Source organism: Rhipicephalus microplus, chromosome X (genome assembly GCF_043290135.1).
Source record: "Rhipicephalus microplus isolate Deutch F79 chromosome X, USDA_Rmic, whole genome shotgun sequence".
NCBI lineage: Eukaryota > Metazoa > Arthropoda > Arachnida > Ixodida > Ixodidae > Rhipicephalus > Rhipicephalus microplus.
The window spans coordinates 482846550-482873440 of record NC_134710.1 but is presented as its reverse complement, the minus strand read 5'-3'; the positions used below and the strand labels follow the sequence as shown (position 1 = coordinate 482873440).

At 46.2% G+C, this 26891-nt stretch overlaps 1 protein-coding gene across 4 annotated transcripts in view; it reads left to right on the top strand.

The window, feature by feature from the left end:
- Mp (collagen XV/XVIII-type protein multiplexin) overlaps positions 1-26891 on the top strand; it is a 731849-nt gene that overhangs the window by 681382 nt on the left and 23576 nt on the right. Inside the window, exon 28 of one of the 4 annotated variants that reach the window (XM_075880878.1) lies at positions 3736-3839. The exons of the other annotated variants lie outside the window; for them this stretch is intronic. Coding sequence (XP_075736993.1) covers positions 3736-3772 — 37 coding nt within the window. The 3' untranslated portion in view covers positions 3773-3839. Of the gene's footprint in view, positions 1-3735; positions 3840-26891 lie in introns of those variants that run through there. 4 annotated transcript variants of the gene reach the window in all.

Below are 26891 nucleotides of genomic sequence, written 5' to 3'. Positions count from 1 at the left end.
CTCCTGCCTAACAAGAATTTAGAAAATGAGGTGCAAGGACGCGGAATGGCCAGGCGGAACGTAAAGGCGGAAGCGCTGCAGTCTTGCCAACTCGCCGCCGCGGGCCAGCTTGGTACGTTGAGCATGACATTCAGCCTTGAGCCACGCATGCGACTAAATGAAAGTGAAGTCGTCACTTGGACTCTTTTGCTACAGACGATGGCAAACAATGAATCATGGTGGTGCAGTCGTTGTATAGTGTCCTCGCAGTCGAAAATACTAGGCTGTAGGAGCTGGCGTTCTGAGATTACGCCGTGCCCAAAAGGCTGGGCGATTGGCCTGAGCAGGCAGAAAAAACGTGACATCAGCTGTCACGTTTTAGGGAAAGATTTAAGTCTAGATAGACTTTAAACGGAGAAACTCTGCCGCTCAGCGAAACGTACTGACGCATTTGAGTTGCTGAACATTGGCGGAACGCATAGCGTAACTTGATGAAGTTCATGGTTAGACGACGAATTGTCTGGTGTGGCAGAGGCATGGAAAAAAAACGAAAAACAAAATAAGCGTTGACCAAACTGGCAAGGTGTAGAACAATGAAAATCATGTTTCGACTTCTGTACGTAAACTTTGTTGACATAAAAGTGGCCTATCGAAGCGGACCTATATCTGTTTTGGTATGAGGTCGAAAATACGGTAGTTCACAGGCCCGGGCCGGCCTAAAAGTCCGGGCTTTTGTGCATACCGGGGCCTGTCCGGGTCGTTCTGGGGCACGAGTCAGGCCCGTATTAGGCTTGTGTCTAGTAGACATCCGTAGGAAGGCGTGTTCACGTTGTTTGCCTTTGTTCTTTGAACTTAGCCAACTTATTTTGTCGACTAAAAAGCTAACGCCTTTTCAAATTAAGCGTACTGAAACATCAAAACGTGCCCGATTCACACGAAGTGAGCCTACACTTTGGGCGCTAGCCCTGTGGAAAGTCGGCTTCTTCTTTGCCTTTCTTTTTTTATTCTCCACCATTGTCACCACGTTTTCCTTTATGCCACATGTCCACTATGGTCGATCAGTGGCTATGGTGTTTGGCTGGTGACCCGAATGTCGTTGGTTTGATACCAACCGCGACGGTCACATTTCGTGGGAGGTGAAATGGTTTAGCCTCGTGTTCTGTGCGATGTCAGTACGCGTTGAAGAACACCCGATTGTAAAAATTACCGAAACCCTCCTGTACGTTCTCTGTCATTATTATATCGTGAAAACCACACAGAGTATTATAGAAACGAGGTTTATTGATGTGAACAGCACCTGCACAGCAGGTATATTGATACTGAAAGCAGGCGGCAATGACGGACACAGGAATCACAGCGTTAGGACCAACAGCTCGCGTTCAAGGCTCCTGCTAAAGAGATGGCCCACTACGGCATATTGTTCTTATTTCTCCTTACACCACCTCCACGACAAAGGGAGGCCATCCTGGTGAGTCAAGGTGAGGGCAGAAGAAAACGTTCATGATATGGCTTAAGGCGAGTGACGTGAACTGTCTCACGACCAATGCGGCGCCTATCTGTGGGTAGGTTGACTGACTTGATCACATATGTTATATGAGAGCGACGTTCCACGATGCGGCAAGGACTGTGGTACTTTGGGGCGGCCATGAGAGTGAAACGCAATCGAAGCCAGGCGAGCGATCCTATGGCGAAACTATGTACTTGCTTTTCGCGGTCATGGCGTTCTTTTTCAAAGGCGTGCCTGTGAGATGTGAATGAGTAGGCAAACTGACGACACTCTTCAGCAAGCCGCACAATTTCACAAACAGGACTGAATTCGGAAGCGTCCGGGCGATATGGCAAAATGGTGTCAAGAGATACCACATGGCTCAGGGCCGTATAGAAAAAAAAGGCGAAAAGCCTGTTGACTGCGTTCCGGTATTGTATGCATACGTTACAAACGATGGCACCACATCCGAGTCTCCCAGGGTTCTATTGAAGCGCTCTGTTAGCCCGTTGGCCTGCGGGTGGTAGGTAGTATAAGTGCGGTGAACCGTATGGCATGCATGAAGGAGTTCTTGAAGTATTTCGGATATTAACACGCGCCCTCTATCGCTGAGTATTTCATGAATGGTCTTAAAATAAAGCTGGCTACGTCCTGAGCAGCAGCTGAATGAAGAGGAACTGTTTCTGCTTATCTCGTGAGATGGTCCTGAGCGACGAGTACCCATCGATTGCCAGCCGCGGTGTAAGGATGCGGTTCATATACACCAATGCCTACACGGTCGAAAGGACGTGCCGGACATGGTAGAGGCTGCAGTAGTCCGGGTGAATGGGCAAGTCACTTCCGTTGTTGTCAGAATGAAAAGGATTGGATGTATTTTTGGACGGAGGTGTACATGCCGTGCCAGTAGTAGTGCTGGCGATGGCTTTCATACGTCTTCAGCGCTCCAGAGTGAGCATGCTGTGGATCAGCATAAAAATGCGCACTTTCATGAGATCCCATATGACTTGGTGTAAACAAAAGCCATTAACGCACATCCACTTAGTGGTTTTTTCGATATAGGAGTGCGTCTAGTATCGCAAAGTGTGTGGCTTGACGACGAAGAGTGCGTGGGTATGCTGATGAGGAAGTGTCGGAAAAGACGTTAAAGAGATTACATTCGTGGATCTTTACGCAGCTCAAATGGCACGCTCGTTATGGAAATGACAGTGATAGCAATACCACTTTCTTGGTGCAGGTGTTCCCTGGATCAAACTGGTGATTGAGAAAGCGCGTCCGCGTGTGATAGTTTTCGCCCAGATCGGTAGATGGCGCGAATGTCAAATTTCTAAAGACACAGTGCCCAACGTCTAAGATGGCCAGAGGGTCCTTCAAAGAAGCTAATCAACAGAGTGGGCGATGGTCGGTGACAACGTCGAAAATCTCTTCGTACAAGTAAGGACAAAATTTGCTTTACGCCCACCCAATGGCGAGGAACTCTTTCCTGCTGACAGAGTATAGTTAGTTTCCGCTTTTTTGAGTGCGCGGCCAGCATATGCGTGGACATATTCTGGAATACCAGGCTTATGTTGCGAGAGTACTGCGCCAAGGCCGATGCCGCTAGCATCAGTGTGCACTTTGGTCGGGGCTGTTGGGTCATAATGGCGTAAAATAGGTGGTGATGTGGGCAGGTGATGAAATGTGTCGAAGGCGTCATCGAATGCTTGGGTCTAATGAGAAAGGTTGGCAAGGGGATCAAGTAGTTTTGAGAGCGTTGCTATGACCGATGCAATGTTACGGACGAAACGATGAAAATATGAGCACAAACCAGGGAAGCTCTGCAGTTCTTTGGGTGTTGTCGGTTTTGGAAACTTGGCGACTCCACGAAGTTTTTTTATGTCTGGAAGAATTGTATCCTCTGAGGCCACATAGCTAAGTATAACGAGTTGACGCACCGTGAAGCAGCACTTCTTCAAATTAAGCTGAAGGTTTACCTAGGTGAGGCACTGAATAATCGTGTGCAAACCGGCGAAGTCCATAGGAAAATCTAGGGAAAACACGACAACGTCATCTAGGTAACATAAACATACTTGCCATTTCAGGCTGCGTATAATGCTGTCGATTGTTTGCTCAAATGTAGCAGGCACTTTTCACAAACCGAATGACAATACTGTGAATTCATATAGGCCATCTGTCATGACGCACTCTATTTTAGGATGGTCACATTCTTCTATCGGCACCTGCCAGTATCCTGAATGCAAATCCAATGACGAAAAATATTCGTCTCTTTGCAGGAAATCAATGGCGTCATCGATGCGGAGAAGAAAGTAGACATCTTTCCATGTATCCTTGTTGAGGCGTCCGTAACGAAACAAAATATAATTGAACCATCTTTTTCTCTGACGTGCACTACAGGCGAAGACCAGGGACTTGAGGAGGGCGTGATAACACCGTGGCGAAGCATGTCAGTTACTTGCTCCGCAATTGTATTGTGTTCTGTTGCTGATGTACAGTAGGGACGTTGTCACAAAGAAGTACGCGTTCCCGTATCGATGCTGTGAATGAAGATGTTGGTTTGACTAATTGGCTTCTGCAGAAAGTCGAATGAATGTCTGTACTCCTGAAGAAGTGCTATAAGTTTTGCCCGTTGATTTCGAGAGAGCTAGCTTTTAATGGAGCGGTTGAATACATCCGGAAAGACGTCATCCGGATGGAAACAAGGTATTACAGCATCCAACTGAAGTTTTGGGGCAATGCCATGGGATTCAATAGGCACGAAAGAGCGTTCGTCTACTAGGTGACCGTGACCAAGTGTCTCGTGGTGGTGTAATGTGAGAGGACATAATCTGGCATATTAAACAACTATACCAGTGGCATAATCATTGCGCAGCAGAATGGCATACAGAGAGACGTGCCATGGTAACGACTGAAAATGGCAGATGGCGTGAACAAAGCTTTAGCTCCAGGAAAGTCAGTGCGGTCGACAAGGACAATGATGACACTGCGAGGAACGTCACTGTCAGTGACCACACGAAGCTTTCTAACGTTAAATTGGTAGGTGTCGGCAGACGAGGCATCGGTGAACACAGAAAGTTTCACCTGAATGCGAGTGCAGTCAATTGCGGTGTGGCGGCGCGACAAGAAGTCCCATCCGAGTATTGCATCAAGTGAAGATGTGGACAACACTATAAACTCCATGTGGTACAAAACTTTCTGAGTGATGACTCTAGCCGTACATGCTCCAACTGGTCAAATTTTTCGCGCGCTCGCTGTACTAAGCAAAATACCGGATGGTGGCATCATGACCTTTCGTATAGAGTAGCTAAGTTTTCGGCTCATGACAGAAATGGTAGCTCTGGTATCCACGAGAGCGAAAGTCCGTGAACCTTCGACAAACACTTTCATAATGTTGGTGGGAGACAGGCGAGCACTTGCACATTGTGACGACGACGTAGCTCGAGCCTCCAGAGCTGCGGTAGTAAGTTTTCCGGTCTTGATCGGCGACGCAGAGTTGACAGAGAACGACGACGTGGGAAAGAGGAGCGGCGAGGTGAAAACGATAGGTAATCGGCAGCAGGTTGGCGGTCTCGTTCATCTGGTAGCGGTTCACGTTCACCCGCAAGTCGCTCATGTTGTGCTGGGGGGTCTCGTCGTGCGTCGTATGGGCCCAGGAAGCAGTAGTCGGAGTATCTTGGTGCCAGCGGAGTTGCTGCGAAGCGCCGTCGACAGAAGCGCTCGACATGCCTGGGTACCCGCATGCATAGCAGATAGGACGATTATCAGCTGTACGCCAGGGGTTGCCACAAGACTGCGGTGTACTAGGCGTCGTTGGTACTCGCAGCGGTTGATAAGTCTACAAGGGTAGAGGTCGTGGTGGACATGCGGCAACAGTAGCGTAGGTCAATGCCACGTTGACAGTTGTCTGAGTGGCACATGGCAGTGCCTCGGAGGCCCGCACCTGTAATATCTGCCTAATGGTGTGCGAGACACTCAGAAGAGGGTTCCGTTGTGGGTAGATATGACAGGCACCAAAGTTTCGGGCCACCTCTTCGCGCACATTTTGTTTGATTTCCGCCACTAGCGTGTCGTGATCTCCACTAAGGGTCAACGCCGCGAAAGTTTCGTTCGTAGCCACTGGCCGCGGTGTCATAACCCGTTGTTTACGCAACTCCTCAAACCTCTGGCAATAATTGGGGAGTTCAGACACGGTGCGTGGGCCCTTGGCCAGCAGCAACTGGAAGGCATCATCGTCTATCCCCTTCAGGATGTGCTTGATCTTCTCCGCTTGTATCATAGAAGGATGAATACGCTTGCAGAAGTCGAGCACGTCCTCGATGTAGCTTGTGACGCCTTCCCAATGAAGCTGTGCGCGTCCCCGTAGGCGGTGTTCGGCATGGAGCTTGCATACCTCGGGTCGACCGAACATATCGGCAATGCGTAGCTTAAAAGCCCCCCAAGTCGTGAAATCCGAGTGGTGGTTGTTAAACCTGAGGCTCGCACCGTCTTTCAGGTAGGAGGGCACGCATTGCTGCTTCGAAGGGTCGTCCCGCTTGTTGCTCGTGCATCCTTCTCAAATGTCGATAGCCACTCTTCAACGACTTCTCCATCGCACCATCAAAAAAAGGTGGATCACGCATGCGTAGCACAATGGGCACGATGACCATGGGAGGCTGGGTCGTACTTTTCGGGGTGGTTTCTTCAGCCATTTCTGGGGGAGCAGATAGTTTTCTGTTGCGGAGTTCCAGGTTGAGTTGCCCCGCACCTCCACCACTCTGAAACGGGGTTTGTTGTAGTAAACGGCACTTACACAGCAGGTGTTTCGATACTAAAAACAGGCGGCAACGACCGACAGAGGAATCACAATGTTAGGGCCAACAGCTCACGCTCGAGGCTTCTGCTAAGGAGATGGCCCACTACGGCGTATTATTCTTCTTGCTCTTCACATTATTATTATTTCTGCCATACATTTCATTCTCCTCCATTGCTTCTGCCGCGAGCTGCAACCACAACCACAAGAGGCAACCACATTCTTCATTTCATTGTATTGTGCAACAAACTAAGCTTGCAAAAGACTTAATAAGTTTACTCCCTAGCCCCAGCTCGTATGCAATTTATGTAGACTGAAACTATTTATTTTTGTTTTTTTACTTTATAGCGGTATTATAATTTGTAGTCGTTCTTTGATGTGCAATATTAAGACTGCATGATTTGTTCTGGGCAGGTCTGAAAGCCAGTTATGACTCCAGTTATTTTTTATATTCCTCTGCAATAATTTGTAAAAATGTTAGAGTGTAAATATTTGAAAGTAACATAGTACCAGTGCAAGTAGTAAAACTGAGAGTTCTCAAAACACTCTTGAAAACATGTTTATTGCGACAGGTATCTTTGCAGTAACCAAAGACCGGACGTTGCCTTCTTTATGCTGAAGGCATAATTGGCTGAAAAGGGCTGGGTGGGGCCATGCCAAAGCCATTAGGGCCCCGGACGGGTATGGCCATCTATATAAAGTCACAGTTTCGCCGCATGGGTGAAGCAATATATGCGATAGCAACAACTTAAAATGTCATGCTGAGAACGGCAAGAACATCGGAACGTACAGGGCACTGCTCACGCACACATGACGCACGCAAACAATCCACACAGGGCGAGAGCCAACTTACAAAGTTTACAGCTGGACACTTAACGCGCTGTTTAAACAAAAATTGGCAGATCCCACGTACAGCAGGAGTCGGTGATATGCGAAGCACGAAAATCAGAAATGTTGATAGGTCACTTTAAAATCAGCACAACGTAACGAGGTGGACTGAAATGATGCCTTACATGACTTCCGTGTCATGATTACCATGTTGGGATGCGTCGTTTACCTACACCATCTATTAACGTCACCTGATACCAAATTTACTATATATGGAGCTAGCGAAATGGCCGCGAGCACGCTATGAGCATGGTATGTTGTCATGTTCTTACATAACACGCGTGTCAGTATTATCATGTTTGCAGCAGTCATATAGTTTGTCCTCCATTGACGTCACGTAACACCGAATTCGGTATATGTGAAGATAGCAAAACGGCCGCGAGGGCATCATGAAGGGCTCAATATACTCCAATGTAGCGTCGACACGTGCGCACGGTGGACACAACGACGCTACGTTAGCAAAAAGCGAGCACTCTATAGTCTGACGCCAGGCATGACCAGTGTTCATCGGTGCAGCCCGACGGCAAGCGGTGTGAAATGCGTCATGCTGCATTTGGCGCCAACGCGTTGCCCAGAAAACACTGAGTCTCCCTGTTTTCGTAAAGGAGGGACGCCAGACGCGCTGAAACGCGCATGCGTCAAGACAATGCAGTGCGGCGCGCGCCTCGGAGTATATGGCAGGACCGGCGCCTGGCGTGGCAACGCCGGCATGACGCGACGAAATGATCACCGGTGAGCATGCGCACCACATCACGTCGAAATGTATTGGTGCCTCGACTGTCGCATGTAGTAATGTTCTCACATGACAAGCATCTCATGATTATCATGTTTGCACCAGTCACATACCTTCGTCATCACTTCACGTACTGTAATACCAAATTTGGTATATGTGACGCTAGCGAAACGGCCACGAGTGCATCATGAGTGTGCCATATAGTCACGTTGCTGCATGACACGCCTGTCATGCTTTTCCTGTTAAGGTCTGCCGCTTGTGTTCGCCACGCAATCATGCCATATCATACCAGTTTTGCAACATCGTATGTGAACTAAACCCCCGCAAGAGCTGCAGGACCTTGAACAGTAAATCATGACTTTTATGACATACATATCGTGATTCTCATAATATGACTAGTGAAATATCTTCTCCACACAGTCATGTTATGCCATACCAAGTTTGGTATTGATACCATTATCGAAACGGCCAGGAGAGCTAAAACTCGTAGGCGGCTAGATAGACAGACAGACAGACAGATAGATAGATAGATAGATAGATAGATAGCTAGATAGATAGATAGATAGATAGATAGATAGATAGATAGATAGATAGATAGATAGATAGATAGATAGATAGATAGATAGACAGGTAGATACGCTCAAAGTCGCCAAAGTTTGCTGAGAAATGCTTCGCATTTAAAAACGAGGAACGAACCGTGATTATGGGTACAGAGAAAAGTGTGAAATAACAAGTGGTCCCATTATTATTTCGATGTGTTTGAAAAATGTGCTCTTTTCACAAATGGCGCTTGTCTAGAAAGTGAAGTGTTTTTGTACGCCCGGCAACTAAACACAATCGTTCCAGTCAACGTTGAAGACGCCCGATTTTCTCCCACCACAGGTTGAATGCGCGGTTAAGGCCCTTTTTCTCTGCGTAGTCAAAACACGCGTTTGAGATGAGCATGCATCGGCACATGGTGACGAGCTGGGCGCCGACTTTTAGTCCGAGCACGCCCGTCGCGCCATCTCGCTGGTAATGCTAAAAATATGCCATTCATTCCGTGGTAGATATAAATAGCTTGCCATTTCCACGTTGAAGGAGGTGCTTCGTCGTGGCGTCGTGGCTGAGTGGCTAACGACGCGCGCTCCCAAACGAAAGGTTAGACGTTCGATTCCGCGCGGCGTCGTCTTGTAAATGCAATGCATTTCTTAGCGAACCTTGTCGAGATTGACCGTATCGGTCTATATATCTATCTAGCCACCTACTGCTTTTAGCTCTCCTGGCCGATTAGATAATTGGCTCTATACCAAAATCAGTATGGCATAACATGACTGTATTACGAGCATAAGTAACTAGTCATAACATAAACATCATGACAGGCCCCGCCGCGGTGGTCTAGTGGCTAAGGTACTCGGCTGTTGACCCGCAGGGTGTGGGTTCGAATCCCGGCTGCGGCGGCTGCATTTCCGATGGAGGCGGAAATGTTGTAGGCCCGTGTGCTCAGATTTGGGTGCACGTTAAAGAACCCCAGGTGGTCTAAATTTCCGGAGCCCTCCACTACGGCGTCTCTCATAATAATATAGCGGTTTTGGGACGTTAAACCCCACATATCACTCAAATCAATTAAACATCATGACATGTATGTCATGATTTACATGTCGTAATCTTCCCGCTCCTGCAGTGGTTTCGCTCACAAGACATATCGCGAAATTGGTATGGTATGACATGACTGCAAGGCAAACATAGGTGTCAGGCCCTCACGTGGATATCATGACAAGCGTATTATGTAAGAGCATTACTACATGCCATGCTCATGATGCGTTCGCGGTCGTTTCGCTACCCTCCCATACACCAAATTTGGTATTACGTGATGTCAATGAATGAAGAATGTATACGAATGGTAAAAACATGATAATCATGACATGCGTGTCATATAAGAACATGACTACATGCCACGCTCATGATGTGCTCTTTGTCGTTTCGCTAGCTTCCCATATATCAAATTTTGTATTACGTGACGTGAATGGTCGACGAGCCCAAATACCAGGTGCAAACATGATAATCATGTCATGGAAATAATGTACGGCACAATTTCTGTCCACCTCGTAACGTTGTGTTGATTTTAGTGTGGCAATTCTACCTTCCTCATTTGTGCCTCGCATATCACCGAATTCAACTGTAAGTGTGATCTAGCGAATTTTTCTGTAATATTTTTCTTTCTCGCGTTTTAATATATATAAATACGTATACATATTCGGTGAATGACGGCGACGGTGATGCCGGCGGCAAAACCCAGCTGAGAGTGTCCCTATAACGGCTATATCAATAAAACACCGGACTGCACGCGGGTGGGCCGCAACATGGCGCTTTCGAGCCAGGTTGGGCCCGGGCTGGAAAAATCGGCCCGTGCAGAGCTCTAACCAACATTACAAGTCAGTGCACCCAGCCTGCCACAAACGTTCTGCTGCCGCTTTCTAGATACAGAGAGCACATTAATTTTGCTGTAGTGAAGCGGACCATGCCTGTGACCAGTCCAAGGTGCGCAGTGGACTTTATAAAAACGGATACTCTGTAACGATACCCACAAAATCCGCCTCATCGCGTTCGGTGCAGTTCCAAGCTTGTGCACTCATACTTTATGTGCCAGGTGTTAGCAAAGCGTTGGCACAGTTTTTGGGACTGTTCCACGTGCAAGTCGCGCATTTTCCTAGCCGAAAATTTAAACACGAACTGGTGCATGTGATGGACCCACTCAATCAAAGTTACCAGACATTGTTCATAGTATTTCCCGTGCAGACTGTGACTGTATACATTGGAGAGAATAGTAATAATAAAACACGACTGAAAACCCCATGAATCCCGTAAGGAAGAGCAACGTTGCATTTAACGCGCTTGCGAAACACATCTGATCATAAAAGTGACTAAGCGAGAGCAATGGTACACGCAAAGGATATAAACTGGTGTTCGCGTCAACATCTGGAACCCCTTGTTATTTAGAGTACAAAAAATTTGGCATATCCCACCTACAATGGGAGCCAATGATACGCGAAGCACGAATGAGGTAGGTTGATATGTCACTTTAAAATCTGCACAACGTTACGAGGTGGACGTAAATTATGCCGTACATCACTTTGATGTTATCATCATCATGTTTATACGTGTCATTTACCTTCGTCGTCTATTCACGTCACGTGATACCACATTTGGTATATGTGAAGCTAGCGAAACGGCTGCGAGTGCGTCATTAGCGTGGCAAGTAGTCGTGTTTTTGCAAGACAGGCATGTCATGATTTCCGTGTTAGGGTCTACCACTTGTGGTAATCCTGCAGTCATGTCATGCCATACCAGTGTTTCAACATGTCATGTCAACGAAACCACCGCAAGAACAGCAAGGCAATGAAATGGAAATCTTGACATTTATGTCATGCATATGATGGTTTTCTTGTTATGACTAGTCGCTTATGCTCGTCATACACTCATGTTAAGTCATACCGGTTTTCGTATTGATACCATCATTAAAACGGCCAGGAGAGCTAAAAGTCGTGGGTGGCTGGATAGATAGATAGATAGATAGATAGATAGATCGGTAGATAGATAGGTAGATAGTTAGGTAGATAGATAGATAGATATTGATTAGGTGATTGATTGATTGATCGGCTGATACGCTCAAAGTCACCGAAGTTCGTTCGTGGAGAAATACTTCGCATAGAGAAAAAATGCTAGACAGAAATGAGGGCAATCTGTCCCCAGAGTACGCCAGGTGCCTCAGCCATGTACCAAAAAGACACATAAGCTCGCTTCACCGGGCCACTTTTATGCGAAGAAGGCTTCCGTAGGGAAGTCTTACATTAAGCTTTTAAACCTTTACAATTTTGTAAGCGTTTATTTCGCTTTGCAATGAATAAATGCAATTGTGTTTATTTCGCTTTGCAATGAAGAAATGCATTTGCTCTTGTGTTGCACTTTTTATTTAAAATTAGTTGGTGTTTCCATTGTATCACAATTTGTGTTATGTTGTATTCAACTATTGTATATGCCCTCCTGCTATGATCCTTTTGGGATTGGCAGTATTTACAAATAAATAAATAAATAAATAATTGATAAATTGGCACAGCGCGATCATGGCGATAACATTAAGTAGACATATGTTTTATAGAATCTGAGCTTAATTGCCGTTATAACCGCTGGTTATTCTTATCGGTTATATTGCTCGGAAAGAATGAAAATTTCAACAGGTTTGTTCTGGTCTTACATGGTGTTAAAGAAACATCGGTGCGATACCGTGTTCGACGTGCTGCACGCAGTGGCCCATACACCTCTGTGTTGAAACAGAAACAGGCATTTTTAGATGCGGAAGCATCTTATACTCGCGCCTTGTAGTGCGCCGTCCGCGCCGTCCACACCGCTTCTCGAACATTCGACAGCTGACGCGCGCGCATGCGCCGTCGCGCCGTCGCCCACTCTTCCACCATCTGTGCATCCCTTCCTCCTCTACACACCGCGCGTGCTTCACTCCTCCACCATCTGTGCACCCTTCCTCCTCTACACACCGCGTTCGACATCTACAATTCTCCTGATTCTCCAGTGGACGCGCATGTGGCGTCGCGCTTCGAGAACATTCAACAGCTGACAGTGCATGCGCCGTCGAGCTGTATATATACTCAAGGTCGGCGCTCGCTCGCTCAGTTGCCGCTCGTCGGTTGGTTTGTACGGCGCGTCGACGTCCAAGGTCGCGGTGAAATGAATTCCAACGAATCCACAAACACAATGAACGACGTCCCTTCGACCAGCGCCGCCCTTTCGCATACGTGTGTACGTGTTCACTCATTTAACACCCCCTCCTACAACCACGTTAACCAATTTAGCCATCGACCCAAGTAAGTCGCAATTTAACACCCCATTTCACAACCACGTTAACCAATTTAGCCATCGACCCAAGTAAGTCGCACTTTAACACCCCGTTAACCAATTATATGCTCCGCATCCTCCTCAGTGTTCCCCCGAGGGAAGCTGCGGACAATTTTTTTTTAAGTTGGAAAATTTCTTTATCTATCTATCTATCTATCTATCTATCTATCTATCTATCTATCTATCTATCTATCTATCTATCTATCTATCTATCTATCTATCTATCTATCTGTCTATCTGTCTGTCTGTCTGTCTGTCTGTCTGTCTGTCTGTCTGTCTGTCTGTCTATCTATCTATTTTCTTTTCGATCTGATACTAAAATATCAGCACCTGAATATCGCGGTTTAGTTGGAGGTTTGAATGGCACTTTTTATGGCTCGGCCGAAATGATTCAATCTGTCGGAACGATACTCTCACTGTTACTGAATGAAAGAATTTTCCGAGGGACGTTTCTTTAACCCAACCTCAATGAAAACTAACAGTCAATGAAGCCGAGGAATGTGTAATGAATGTTAACTATCTGTTTCAATTGAACTGTAACTTTCATGGTATAGATGTGACGAAAATAAGGTGGACAAAAAGACATCACCTGCTTGTTCATTAAAGGGGCCTTTCTTCGCTTCTGCATCAGCGTTCTGCAGCTCTGGAGTGTGTGTAGTTTCAGTACTAAGCTGAGTGCAACAATATTTATCAAAATTGGTGCCCGGTAGTCAAACATATCTGATTCCAAACTTCCAAGTTGCAGCAGATGGTCGAGGAAAACGTTCCTTCACGTATTTAACTCTCTTACTGACATGAAAAGCTGGTTGCAATTACCGCAAGCATCATACAGAACATGGCTGTGCAAGCCAACTACTTTAATGAGGATACATAGACAGGCGGCACACTGGTCTGTCATTCTGTCTTCGTCCAAGTAGTTGGAAGGAACAAGAATCGAGCCAATGCGAGCTAAGCAAGCATGAATCTCTCAGGGAGATATGATGGGAGACATGCATGGTCATGGCAGTACTTCAGCGCCGAACTTTGGTAGTTTTAAAATGTTGTGTTTAGGAACATACTGTGGGCTGCTGGGCGCCTCCTGGCCTGCTTCGGTTGTTGCGCCTACCTCCAGTTCAACTTCGCCATGTTCGACGCCTATTCCTCGCGCAGTGAATTTCACCTGCTCGCGAAAGGGAAACTCCTCTTGGCTGACTGACCTCAGCTGTGCTGCGCACAGGGGAGTTTCTGGCTCATCTTGGCTGGTACCCAATTCCTGGCTTCTGGAATGGCGACCGGTCACGCTCGGTTTTCGAAACATGGATGGAAACGACCTTCTCACCTGCCAACATGGCTCTTCTGTCACGATGGCTGGGCAGCGCAGTGCTCTATTTAAGCGTCAGTCTACGACTTGCTGGTTTGGGCTCGACACCGCTGGAAGGATGCCATGCTTACGGCCTGTGCTGTTTCAGGTCACTGTAACCTGGGCAACATGCTGTGGGCTGCTGGGCGCCTCCTGGCCTGCTTCGGTTGTTGCGCCTAGCTCCAGTCCAACTTCACCGTGTTCGACGCCCATTCCTCGCGCAGTGAATGATTTCACCTGCTCGCAAAAGGGAAACGCCTCTTGGCTGACTGACCTCAGCTGTGCTGCGCACAGGGGAGTTTCTGGCTCGTCTTGGCTGGTACCGAATTCCTGGCTTCTAGAATGGCGACCGGTCACGCTTGGTTTTCCAAACATGGATGGAAACGACCTTCTCACCTGGCAACATGGCTCTTCTGTCACGATGGCTGGACAGCGCTGTGCTCTATTTAAGCGTCAGTCTACGACTTGCTGGTTTGGGCTCGACACCGTTGGAAGGATGCCATGCTTACGGCCTTTGCTGTTTCAGGTTGGTTACTTAAATAATGCTTCTTGTATAAGAAGTAGCAACCGTTGCTTCCTTGCGGTGTCGTGCCCACCTGAACTTAGGAGTGTTTTGAAGCAATTATTATCTTGCATGTATGTATGCGGTGCCATGCGTGAACTTTTATTAATCCTGGCCGGTGATGTGGAATCAAATCCCGGTCCTATAAATAAGACGGAGGCCGACGCATTCGCTCTAGTCCTTACTGAAATACGCGATCTGAAGGAAAGTTATGAAGCTTTGCTCTCAAAACATGCTAGCGCCGAGATTGAAATTGAACAGCTAAAGCCAACGCTGTTCGAATTGCTGATGGGGCTGGTGCGGATGCTGACGCCCTTCATGCCATATCGGACAAAATGAAAGCAGCAGACAGCGAAATTAAAAGTTTGAGTACCAAGGTGAATTTACTAGAAGAAATCACCGCTACTCGGTCTGTGACCGCCCCTTCTGGCTCTGTTGACGCTTTGCGCGATGTGACGAACCAACTGTCAAAAATATCGAATAGGTGCGACGATGCAGAAAATAGGTTACGTCGGTCTAACCTTCTATTTTTCGGCATTGAAGATGACCCCAATGAGAACTGGGCAGTCTCAGAAGATAAGATAGTGAAGTTTTGTTCATACCACCTAGGCAATTCCACATCTAGTCCACAATTAGAGCGCGTGCACAGGCTGGGAAGATTTAACACAGATCGACGAAGGCCAATTATTGTGAAGTTCACATTTTTTAAGGACAAAGAGCAAATTTTGTCAAATTCGCGTAAGCTTAAGAGAACTAATTTTTACATACGCGAAGATTTTTTCACGAAAACGCGACAAGCTCGCCAAAAACTTCTGGAATACGCAAAGGCTCAAAACAAACTCTTTAAGCTATCCGTTGATGAACTTCGCATTGACAATAAAACCTACGTTTTCGATCACTCTAGCAACATAGTTGTGCTGTCTACGAGATAGCTAGAGGCTAACACGAATACGCGTAAGCGGAGTCAGTTTAAGTCACCATCTTTATCTGTGTTTTTTACTAACATTCGAAGCCTACTTCCCAAGAGGGATGAGTTGAGTTCTTACTTAGATGAAAGTGATGCCGACATATTAATACTCACGGAGACTTGGCTCTATCCTGACGTAACCAACGAGGAACTGTTCCCAGATAAACACAACTATAACATATATCGACGTGACCGTGTCGATAGAAGAGGAAGAGGCGTCCTAATAGCAGTAAAAAAGACAGTGTCATCAGTTCCCCTTGATACTAACCCCTCTACAGAGATAACTTGGACAGCATGCGTTACAAATTATGCAAAAATACTTATAGGAGCATGTTATCGTCCACCGGATGCCCATTCCTCTTCCCCCAAAGATCCCCCGCAGGGGCGCCTGCGCAAGTAGGCGTTTGGTGTGTAGCGACACCACGGACCCGAGCTAACGGGGGAGTTTCTACTCCCTCCCACGCCTAGCCGTGCGTGGCTTTGCCGTGTCCGGGGAAAAGGGGATCCTGGGGGTTGAGCCGACGCTGGGTGATTGGACCTTTAAGGCCCCCCGACAGAGGCAACACACCCCTTTGGCCCCAGCTTCATGTAGACGGCACCCCTGGGCTGACCCACCCAGGGGAAATCGGCAGTCGTCTTTTCCTATCCCTCTCTCCCTGCATCTTCGTCTTTATCTCTCACTATTTATCTGTCCTGTCTTCTACTCTCTTCCGTTTACTTCCAAACTTCCAGGCGGCTAGGGTTAACCCTGTGCAAATAGCCTACCTTGGTCTAGGCGCATTGGGTTATAGTGGCGTTGTACGGCTGGCGTCTGCAGTTTTCAGCATCTGTAAACTTGTAGCGTCCCCTAGTTGGGCTCCGTGGTGGGTGGCCGCCAACGCTGCTGAACAAAAATAAGAAAGGCATGCATGGAGCATTCCCCTTACTGTCTGATCGTACCGGCTTAAAGCAGGTACGCACCGATGATATAAACTTTTTTAACCAGCCTAAAGAAACATATCCTCACTATCATGTTATCCACTGTGAAAAAACTGAAAAGCAAGCCAGAACCGTCTCTCCTTTCCTGGTTTCTAGATGTCTTACTGAAACTCTTGGCACAGGATTCAAGGTAACCAAAATGGCTAGTGGAGACCTTCTCCTCGAAATCCGTGATAAAGAACAATTTCAAAAGCTAGACCGTCTTTCAGATTTCGGTGGCATACCAATAACCATAACACCACATAGATCAATGAACACAACTCGCGGAGTGGTATCTGACATGGACTTACTTGACTTGACTGAGACTGAACTTTTGGAGGGGTGGAAGAGCCAAAATGTCACTAATGTACAGAGAATCATCATTAGAAGAGATAATAAGGAAACACCGACGAAACACTTAATACTCACATTTGCATCCAGTAAACTACCGGAATCTATTCAAACAGGATACACAAAGACATCTATCAGGCCGTACATACCAAACCCTCGTCGTTGCTTCCAATGCCAGAGGTATGGCCATGGCTCTAAAACCTGTCGTGGTCGCCAGACTTCTGCACAATGTGGAGTTCTCGGCCACGTGTCTGAGAACTGCAAACAACCGCCATACTGTGTAAACTGCGAAGGAAACCATGCCGCATATTCACGCTCCTGCACATACTGGAAAAAAGAAAAAGAAATAATTACGTTGAAGGTGAAGGAGAACATTACATTTAAGGAAGCACGGCGAAGAGTCGCTCCATTCTATGGACCTACATACGCTGATGCGGCGCGTCAGGGGGCATCGCCGCACCAGCCCTCGCCACTCCTTCGGCCCGCGCATACCGAGCCGGTGGTTGTGGCACCTGCCCCCAAGGCGGCTGCAGCCCAAGCTACACCGCCTACTCCCAAACAGAGACCGGAGACTCCAGAGTCCTCCGGTCTCAAGGCCTCACCTCACCAGGCGAGGCCCGAAATTCGAATTAACAGCCCGCACGTGCGGGCATCCAGTGCCTCCGAGGAGGCAATGGATACGTCGGCACCCTTGGTGCCGGAAGAACGGCGTGGCTCCCTGGAGCGCGTCAAGAAAACAAAAAAGCAGATAACAGGGCCTGGTGATGGCCATGTTAAGTTAACTCAAACTCCCTGTCTAAACAGCCACTCGCTTTTCGTACACACAGCACTATTTCACATTCACCATGAACACTCAAAATATACAATGGAACGTCAGGGGCCTTCTCAGAAACCTTGACGACATCCAAGAACTCTTACATGAACACTCGGCAAAAGTGCTGTGTGTACAAGAAACACACCTTAATTTAAAACACACAAATTTTCTTCGTAAATACGTTATTTTCCGAAAAGACCGTGTTGATGCTATGACATCATCCGGAGGTGTTGCTATCATTGTGAATCAAGGAATAGCATGCACACACTTACAACTCCAAACATCCCTTGAGGCAGTGGCTGTTTGAGTGGTTCTTTTTGATAAACTGATCACAATCTGCACTATTTACATTCTTCCTAGCTATAAGCTGCAAAAAACGCGATTTACACTCTCTAATTGATGAACTTCCGGAGCCTTATGTTCTCCTTGGAGACTTTAATGCACATAGCAGGCTATGGGGTGACTCTCGGTATGACGCGCGAGGTCGACTGATCGAACAGTTCCTTCTCTCGTCGAGCGCGTGTCTCCTAAATCGAAAAGAACCAACCTATTAAAACCTCGCTAATAACACCTACTCCTCCATATACCTGAGCATAGTATCTCCATCTCTTGTGCCTCTACTCCAGTGGAAAGTCGTCAGTATTCTGTACGGAAGTGACCACTTCGTCGTAGTTTTGAGCACAACGACAGTAACTGAGTGTCCACCACGTGTTCCCAAGTGGCTCATAAACAGAGCCGACTGGGAACAGTTTTATACTATCGCTTGTCTAGGTTGGAATGACATCTGTACTTTGAACATTGATGTTGCTGTGAACTACTTCACAGCGTTTTTGATTGATGCTGCAACAAAATGCATCCCACAAAGAAATGGACACCCTGGAAAACGATGTGTGCCATGGGGGAACTCTGAATGCCGAAACGCGCGCAAACAGCAAAACAGAGCTTGGGGACTGCTTAGGAACTCACCGACAGCCGAAAATCTTGAAACCTTCAAGAAAATAAAGTCTCAAGGCAGGAGAACGCGTCGGCAGGCCAGAAGAGAAAGCTGGCAGAAGTTTTTATCAGGGGTTAATTCATACACACAGGAGGCTAAAGTCTGGAACATGGTCGGTAGGATAGCAGGAAAACAAGTACACACACTTCCACTCGTAAACAGTCAGGGTGATACCTTGGAAGATCAGGCAAACTTCCTCGCTGCACACTTCGAACAGGTATCCAGCTCGTCCCACTATACTGACACTTTCCAAAAATACAGAACAAAAATAAAAAAGCAGAAACTCGAACACAAATCCACTAGATACGAGGCATGTAACCAAACTTTCAGTCTAGCTGAGCTCTGAACATCTCTAAACTCCCGCAGTACTTCTGCCCCAGGTTCTGATCGTGTGATGTATGAAATGTTAAAAAACCTACCAAACAAAACCCGAAAAACCTTTGTTTGTACAATGCTATTTGGTCTTCTGGCACTATTCCTACCTCCTGGAAAGAGGCTATTGTTATTCCCATTTTGGAAGAGGGCAAGGACCCTTCTTTACCCTCGAGTTATAGGCCTATAGCACTTACAAGCTGCTTGTGCAAAGTCTTCGAAAAAATGATAAACTGCCGACATGTACATTTTCTTGAAACAAATAATTTGCTCGACCCATTTGAGTGTGGGTTTTGAGAAAGTAGATCCACCACAGACCACCTTGTTCGTATCGAGGCACACATCAGAGACGCCTTCGTCCATAAACAATATTTTCTCTCTGTGTTCCTCGATATCGAAAAGGCTTATGATACAACTTGGCGTTTCGGAATTCTAAGAGACCTGTCCCACCTTGGTGTGCGCGGAAGAATGTTTCATATAATCGAAAGTTACCTGTCAAACCGGACATTCCGTGTCCGTCTGGGTAGTGTGCTCTCGCAAACATTTGTTTAGGAAACATGCGTGCCACAAGGTGGTGTGCTTAGTTGCACACTTTTTATTATTAAAATGAATTCTTTTCACTTGTCCATTCCCCGCAATATGTTCTATTGTACATATGTCGACGACGTTCAGCTTGGCTTCAAGTCATGCAACTTGGCCATGTGTGAGCGGCAGGTTCAGCTGGGTTTAAATAAGGTCTCCAAATGGGCAGATGAAGACGGATTTCGACTTAACCCACAAAAAAGCACGTGTGTCTTGTTCTCTCGAAAGAGAGGCATGCACTCGGAACCTGACATTCGATTGAACGGGCAACGTCTCTCCGTCAAAGCCGAGCATAAAGTCTTAGGCTTAATCATGGACAACAAGTTGACCTTCGTACCCCACATAAAGTATTCAAAAACAAAATGTTTAAAAGCCATGAATATTATAAAAGTGTTGTCACGTACTACGTGGGGTAGTGACAGGAAATGCCTCATGAACCTCTATAGAAGCCTTATTCGCACCCGCTTAGATTATGGGGCCATTGTTTATCAGTCTGCGACTCAAAGTGCTTTGAAGATGCTGGACCCTGTGCACCATTTGGGCATCCGCCTTTCTATGGGTGCTTTTCGCACCAGCCCCGTAGAAAGCCTTTACGTTGAGTCAAATGAGTGGTCGCTTCATCTGCAAAGAACCTACATGTCCTTTGCATACTTCCTTAAGGTGAAAGCAGACAAGAGGCACCCCTCATACTCTACTATTAGTGACTGGTCGAGCTCCATTCTTTTTCAAAACAGGCCTTCAATGAGGCAGCCCTTCTCAGTTCGCCTGAAGGGTCTAGCTGAGGACACTGGAGTGTCACTCGAACACAGTTTAATGGCTCCTGTAGCATACCCGCCACCGTGGCAGTGGCAGACTATAGATTGCGATGTGTCTTTCCTAGAAGTTACTAAACATGCGCCTATTGCCCATATTGGAACATACTTCTTGGAACTTCAAAACAAATACACACGTCCTGAGTTTTTTACAGATGCCTCTAAGTCTAACCCCTCTGTGTCCTACGCTGCTGTTTGCTCTTCCTTTTCGGAGGCTGGCCCTCTACATCCAGGCACAAGTATCTTTACAGCGGAAGCTTACGCGATACTTGTGGCAGCTAAACACATCAAACAATCACAAATACAAAAAGCAGTAATTTATACAGACTCCCTCAGTGTGGTAACGGCTCTGCACAGTCTTAAAAAACAAAAAAACCCTGTCCTCTTTCACTTTACTCCATTTTATGCACACTCTACACACTCAACCGACATGTTGTTGTGTGCTGGGTGCCAGGGCACCGTGAGATTCAAGGCAACATGATGGCGGATCAGCTTGCTGCATGCGCCCACGAAAGCACCGCCATTACGCCCACATCAATCTCGGCCCTTGATCTTAAGCCGTCTCTCAAACGAAAATTCAGGGACTACTGGCAGAGCAAGTGGGATACACACACACAAAACAAACTACACGTTATCAAGCCACACCTTGGCCATTGGCCACCAGTATCAAAATCACGTCACACAGAGGTAACATTAACGAGGCTCAGGCTAGGACACACATACACGACACACACATATCTTTTGTCTGGCTGCGATCCACCATTGTGTGACAGATGTGGTGAAGCACTAACAGTTCTTCGCATTTTAATTCAGTGGAAACAATTGGACACTCTAAGAAAACAACACTTTCCTTCACCCTACTGACAACATATACCTTTACACCCTGCAATGTTCGTCGGTAGGGAACCGCTTTTCAGTCGCAAATCATTGTTAGCGTTTTTAAAAGAAATTCATAGCTTTCATGTCATATACCCGGGCATACCGTAGCACGACCTCTCCAGAGAGGTTTTCGCTGCGGTGGCTACACAATAAAGCACTTGCCTCACGGCCCTTGGACGCAAGGGTATGAACGAGTGAAGCACTTGTGCTAATGCCATACATGTCCACCATCGTTTTTATTATAATTAACTTTTGCCATCTATTCGCACTACACGCACCTTTCACGGCATGGTCATGATTTTATTAATTGTATGTTTTTACCCGCTTTACTGCGAGGAATTTTATGGCCCTTATACAGCCGCTAATCACAATCATTGTCCACATTCCTGTCTCATGAACTGGCGCTCTTTGGCCATCAAATGGCCCTTGCGCCAAAAAACACCATATATCATCATCATCCCCCAAAGATCTACGTGACAACATAGAACGAGCTACGCAACTCTATTCAGCTGACATTACATACTTTTTTGGCGATTTCAACTACCCGCTCATTGATTGGTCTACCATGACTACCAAATGTCACGCCTCATCAAATTTTCTCGAAGTAACCCTCGATTACAACTTATCACAAGTTGTTCACCAATGCACCCGTGGTACTAACATACTTGACCTTGTTTTCACTAATGCACCAGAAACCACTGGAGCAATTTCTTACATAGAAGGATTTAGTGACCACAAGCTCCTTAACTTCCAAATCAACCTACCTGTAACTTTCACAGGCTCAGTGAGAAAAACAATGGGGGATTACAACCGTGCTAATTTCCATCAATTCAGGACAGAGCTAGAAGATTTTTATCCAGAACTTTTTTTGCCGTCGTTTGCCTCTCGAACCGTGAACGAAAACTGGATTCTTTTTAAAGAAAAAATATTAGAGTTAGTTGACCAGCTTGTGCCGCTGATCTCTGCTTCCAACGATAAAGCTAACCCTTGGTTTACTAAACGTCTTCGAACATTACGAAATAAAAAGAAACATTTCTATGATACCGCAAAACACATTGGCTCTGTGTCCTACTGGGATAAATACAAGGTCTGCTTACAAGACTAATGTAAAGCCTTAGACACAGCTAAGAAGAAATATTATTCGCAGGACTTTCCGTCACTTCTCAAAAATAACCCCAAAACTATTACCCCAAATCTGGCAAATTATTTCACCCTACAACAAGTCTCCTAATCACATTACAATACACGATAGTGAACTAACGCCGCTTTCTGATGAAGCTTCCGCTATTGCTTTCAATTAGTACTTCGCGTCTGTATTTACACAGGAAGATTGTTTCAATGTGCCATTTGTTCCAGATCACCCTTTCGCTTTAATGGCCCCAATCATTGTCACTGCCGAAGGTATAGCCCAACTCATCACGAATCTTAAGGTTTCTACTTCATCAGGTATTGATAACTATAACTTTAAAATACTGAAGAACACCACAGATATTTCCAGCCGCTTCCTCTGTCTCCTATTTAACCAGTCGATATCATCAGGCGAACTGCCCAAGGATTGGAAGATTGGTAAGGTGATTCCCGTATTTAAGTCCGGTGACAGGCACTCGCCCCGTAATTATCGACCCATTTCACTTACATGCATCTCTTGCAAACTACTGAAACATATCTTGGCTTCTCATATCTACGATCACCTTGAATCGCACAACTTCTTCTTCTCCCATCAGCATGGCTTTAGAAAAGGCTACTCATGTGACACTCAGTTATTCGAATTCACGACTGACCTTCACTTTAATATGAACGCTAACGAACAAACTGATTGCCTCTTCCTTGATTTCGCCAAGGCATTCGATACTGTCCCTCATTGTCGTTCAATGTCTAAATTAGCCGCGCTCCGTATTGATTCATTAATCCTGTCTTGGCTACGAAGCTTCCTCTCTTCGCGTCAGCAACTTACGGTGATCAACGACATTTCATCTAACCTTTGCGACGTCACATCCGGTGTTCCCCAAGGCAGTGTAATAGGTCCGTTACTTTTTCTAATATACAATAATGATTTGCCCGATAACCTTTCATCCACAGTTAGGTTGTTCGCTGACGATTGCGCCATATACCGCAACATTAAATGTTTTGATGATCATTCCGCTCTCCAAAATGACCTTGACCTAACCTTCCGGTGGTGCGAAACTTGGCAGATGTCCTTTAACGCCTCTAAATGCAAGTTAATCTCGTTCACTCGAAAGCATAACAATTCAGCATTTCACTATAAGATTAATAACGCCGTTGTGTCAGCCGTTGTGCCATCTTACAAATATTTAGGCGCTCACCTTACATCGGATCTATCCTTGACTACGCATATAGCAGCTGTCTCATCGAACGCATCTCAATCTCTCGGATATCTCCACAGAAACTTGCGCAACGCTCCTTCTAACGTACGCGCATTATCATATATTACTTATGTTCGCCCACAGCTAGAGTATGCATCATCCACATGGTAACCATATCAAGATTACTTGGTACGTATGTTGGAAGCCGTCCAGAATAGGGCAGCGAGTTTCATCTCAGGAAACTACGACTATCATTTAAGTATTACCCTAATAAAATAAGACCTTGCATTTCAGTCACTAGAAATACGCCGCAACATTGCTCTTTTATGTCTGTTTCGTAGGTACATTTAGAGTAACGAAATTCACTGTTTGCCACTTTATTCTCCTGCGCGCACTTCCCAGCGCATTCACAATGCCCGTAGTTTTATGCGCATTCATGGTCACACGCAGGCATTCAACTTATCATCATTACCTCGAGCCATTGCATATTGCGACGGCCTTCCGGATCATGTTGTATCCATTTGTAACCGTGAAATTTTTCAAGACAACCTGACTTCGTTGCACTCTAGTATTGTATAACGCTGGTGCACCTTGATTTTTGTAATTTTCTATATATGTATATAATTTTTCGTCTGCTTTTCTCTTTAATTGTTATTTCGTTTGTATACTGATGCCCCCCTTACTCAATGCCCTTCAGCGGGCCTGTAAGGTATTTTGAATAAATAAATAAATAAACATAGGTATTTTTGTGTTTTTAGAACTACATCCTTAAACCAGCGCTAAAAGAAGGTACACACACAAAGTACGAGCAAAGACTCTCAACGAATGAAGGAATAAAGTTTAAAGACAGACAGTTTCGTTCGGGCAAGGCAAGCAGAAGAGGGTGTTAACCCCTGAGCCGTATTACCCTCCGTCAATGTTGATGGTGGTGCCTCAGGTGACTGCCGGAAGTCCTTGAACCAGGGCGGGATCTTCGGATTGCCGGACGGCCCAAAGCTGGCCAGAAAGTTTGTCACTGATTTGCTGGTGATGCCATCCAGTTAAACAGGAACACAGAAAGAAAAGAAAACTTGTGCGAAAGGAAGAGTGCATATCGATTCAATATTTTAGGCATTACTTCCCTGGACACGTGTCAAGAAGAAAAATAAACTATTTTTCCCTAGCAAAAGCACTGCACAAAGCACGTGGTACGAACAGTAAATCTTTTTTAGTAGATGCTAGCTCGTACTCTGAACCAAACGCTCGCACTGATGTCGTGATTGACATGTACGGGGTGTGCAGTAATACGTTCACTGTTATAACAAACAATATAAAAGAGACTGAAGATGTAGCCATAGCCATGGCTATTACCTCCTACAAAAACACAATCATTGTGAGTGATTCGTGAGTTGCCATCATAACTTTTGTGGAAGGCCGTATTCTACAACAAACCCTCAAAATACTTGATAATAGCCAAGAACTACGAAAAGTAGATGAACCCAAATACCTAACATGGTTCCCGGTGCACACAGAGACGCACACAGTGATGACTCACGAGTTGTGAGTGATCGCTGAGATGACTCAGTGAAGACTCACGAGATGACTGACGCACACAGTGACGACGCACGAGATGCATACAGTGATGACGACAAGATGACTCACGAGTTCTCGTGAAAATTATCTCGCCGCGCAACCCATAGAGACTGCTCGGTGATCCTACAGGTTCCGCCGATGTACCAAACACGAACCGATTTACATGCTACATAGAATACACACAACACTACAAAAAAGCAAGGTGCGTTTCTCCCCACCTCACCTGACTCTAAACAGGCAAGAGGCATTTCAATACCGACAGCTACAAACAAACTCCTACACAAGCCCAGTGCACCTTCACCGGAGGTACCCACACTATACCCGGACAATGAAAGCAATCTATGCATAACAGAAAAGGCGTCTTACAAACATATATCAAGGGAATGTCACAACATATATCAACATGTTCTCCGGAGGCCCTCCGGGAGTGGTGGCGGGTATTACTGCCGAGCTGGGAGGCCCAAGACTAAAAATGGGCTATGCAGCAGGTCAAGGAGGCTGTACGGAGACAATGCGTCTTGGTACCTCCCTGTGTAGTGCAGCCCCGACCACAAACATGTCCGATTATAAATTGAAGTTCATTCACTCACCCACTCCCGTTCACGACAATGATGCCTGACTGACGTATGCGTCGCTCTTTTTTTCATATAGGAGTACTCTATCACCATTCGAGTAATCTTAACTTTATTTGGTGGCAAGACCTTCCTATCTGCAAACATAGGAGAGCGACCACACGTTCCACAGTGTGACGCAAGTTGTGGGGCATTAGAGTTAAGTTACTGGTTATGAACCAGTAAACGCACATTTACAGATCTGTACATATGCTTCACGAATGAATCCCGACTAGTAAGAAAGATCTGGCAGACAACTTTTCTATTACATATTACAAGTCATATACGTAGACTTGATATTGTTCATTCCTGTGATGAACATGCCAACTAGTAGTAGAAGAGAGAGAAGAAGAGGAAGAAGAAACGAGAAAAAAGGACAATATCAAATAAATAGATGAAGAAAGAAGACCGTACATTGAAGCAGGTCAGGTGGGAAAAGAACACAAGGAAGAATAGCTTAAACAAGGAGCACGAGAGGTGATGTGGCTGGCAGGGAGAAGAGGAGTAGAGATAACAGGGGCTTGAACGGCGAGACGCAGACATGCGGTGACAGTGGCACGGCATCCGATGGAAGTCCGCCAGCTGAGTTCATGCCAAGGTGCCCCTGTCTTCTCAGCAACGCCCTGTGAGCTGTGGCCTGCAACCAGGAGAGGATCTCCGTGGAGCGAAGTCATCCTTGTGAGGACCCGAAAGATGTCCTGAGGCTTCACTCCGTAGAGTGACCATCACAAGGACGAGCGGTAAAGCCGCTGGGGGGACCCGACGCTGCATTCACGTCATACTACAGAGACCCGATGGTGTAGCCGATGGCCGTGCACATGTGGCGCGATGGACTCCATAGATGCCACGAGCCTTAACGGCTTGACTTCGGAGTCACCACCACGTCAGGCCGTGTACCTGTACTGTAAATGTATTTCTAGGTTATGTATATAGTGTTTAAAAGACCATTATACTATAGCTTTCTTTTCAAGTTTTCCACTACTTGAGGTTTTTCAT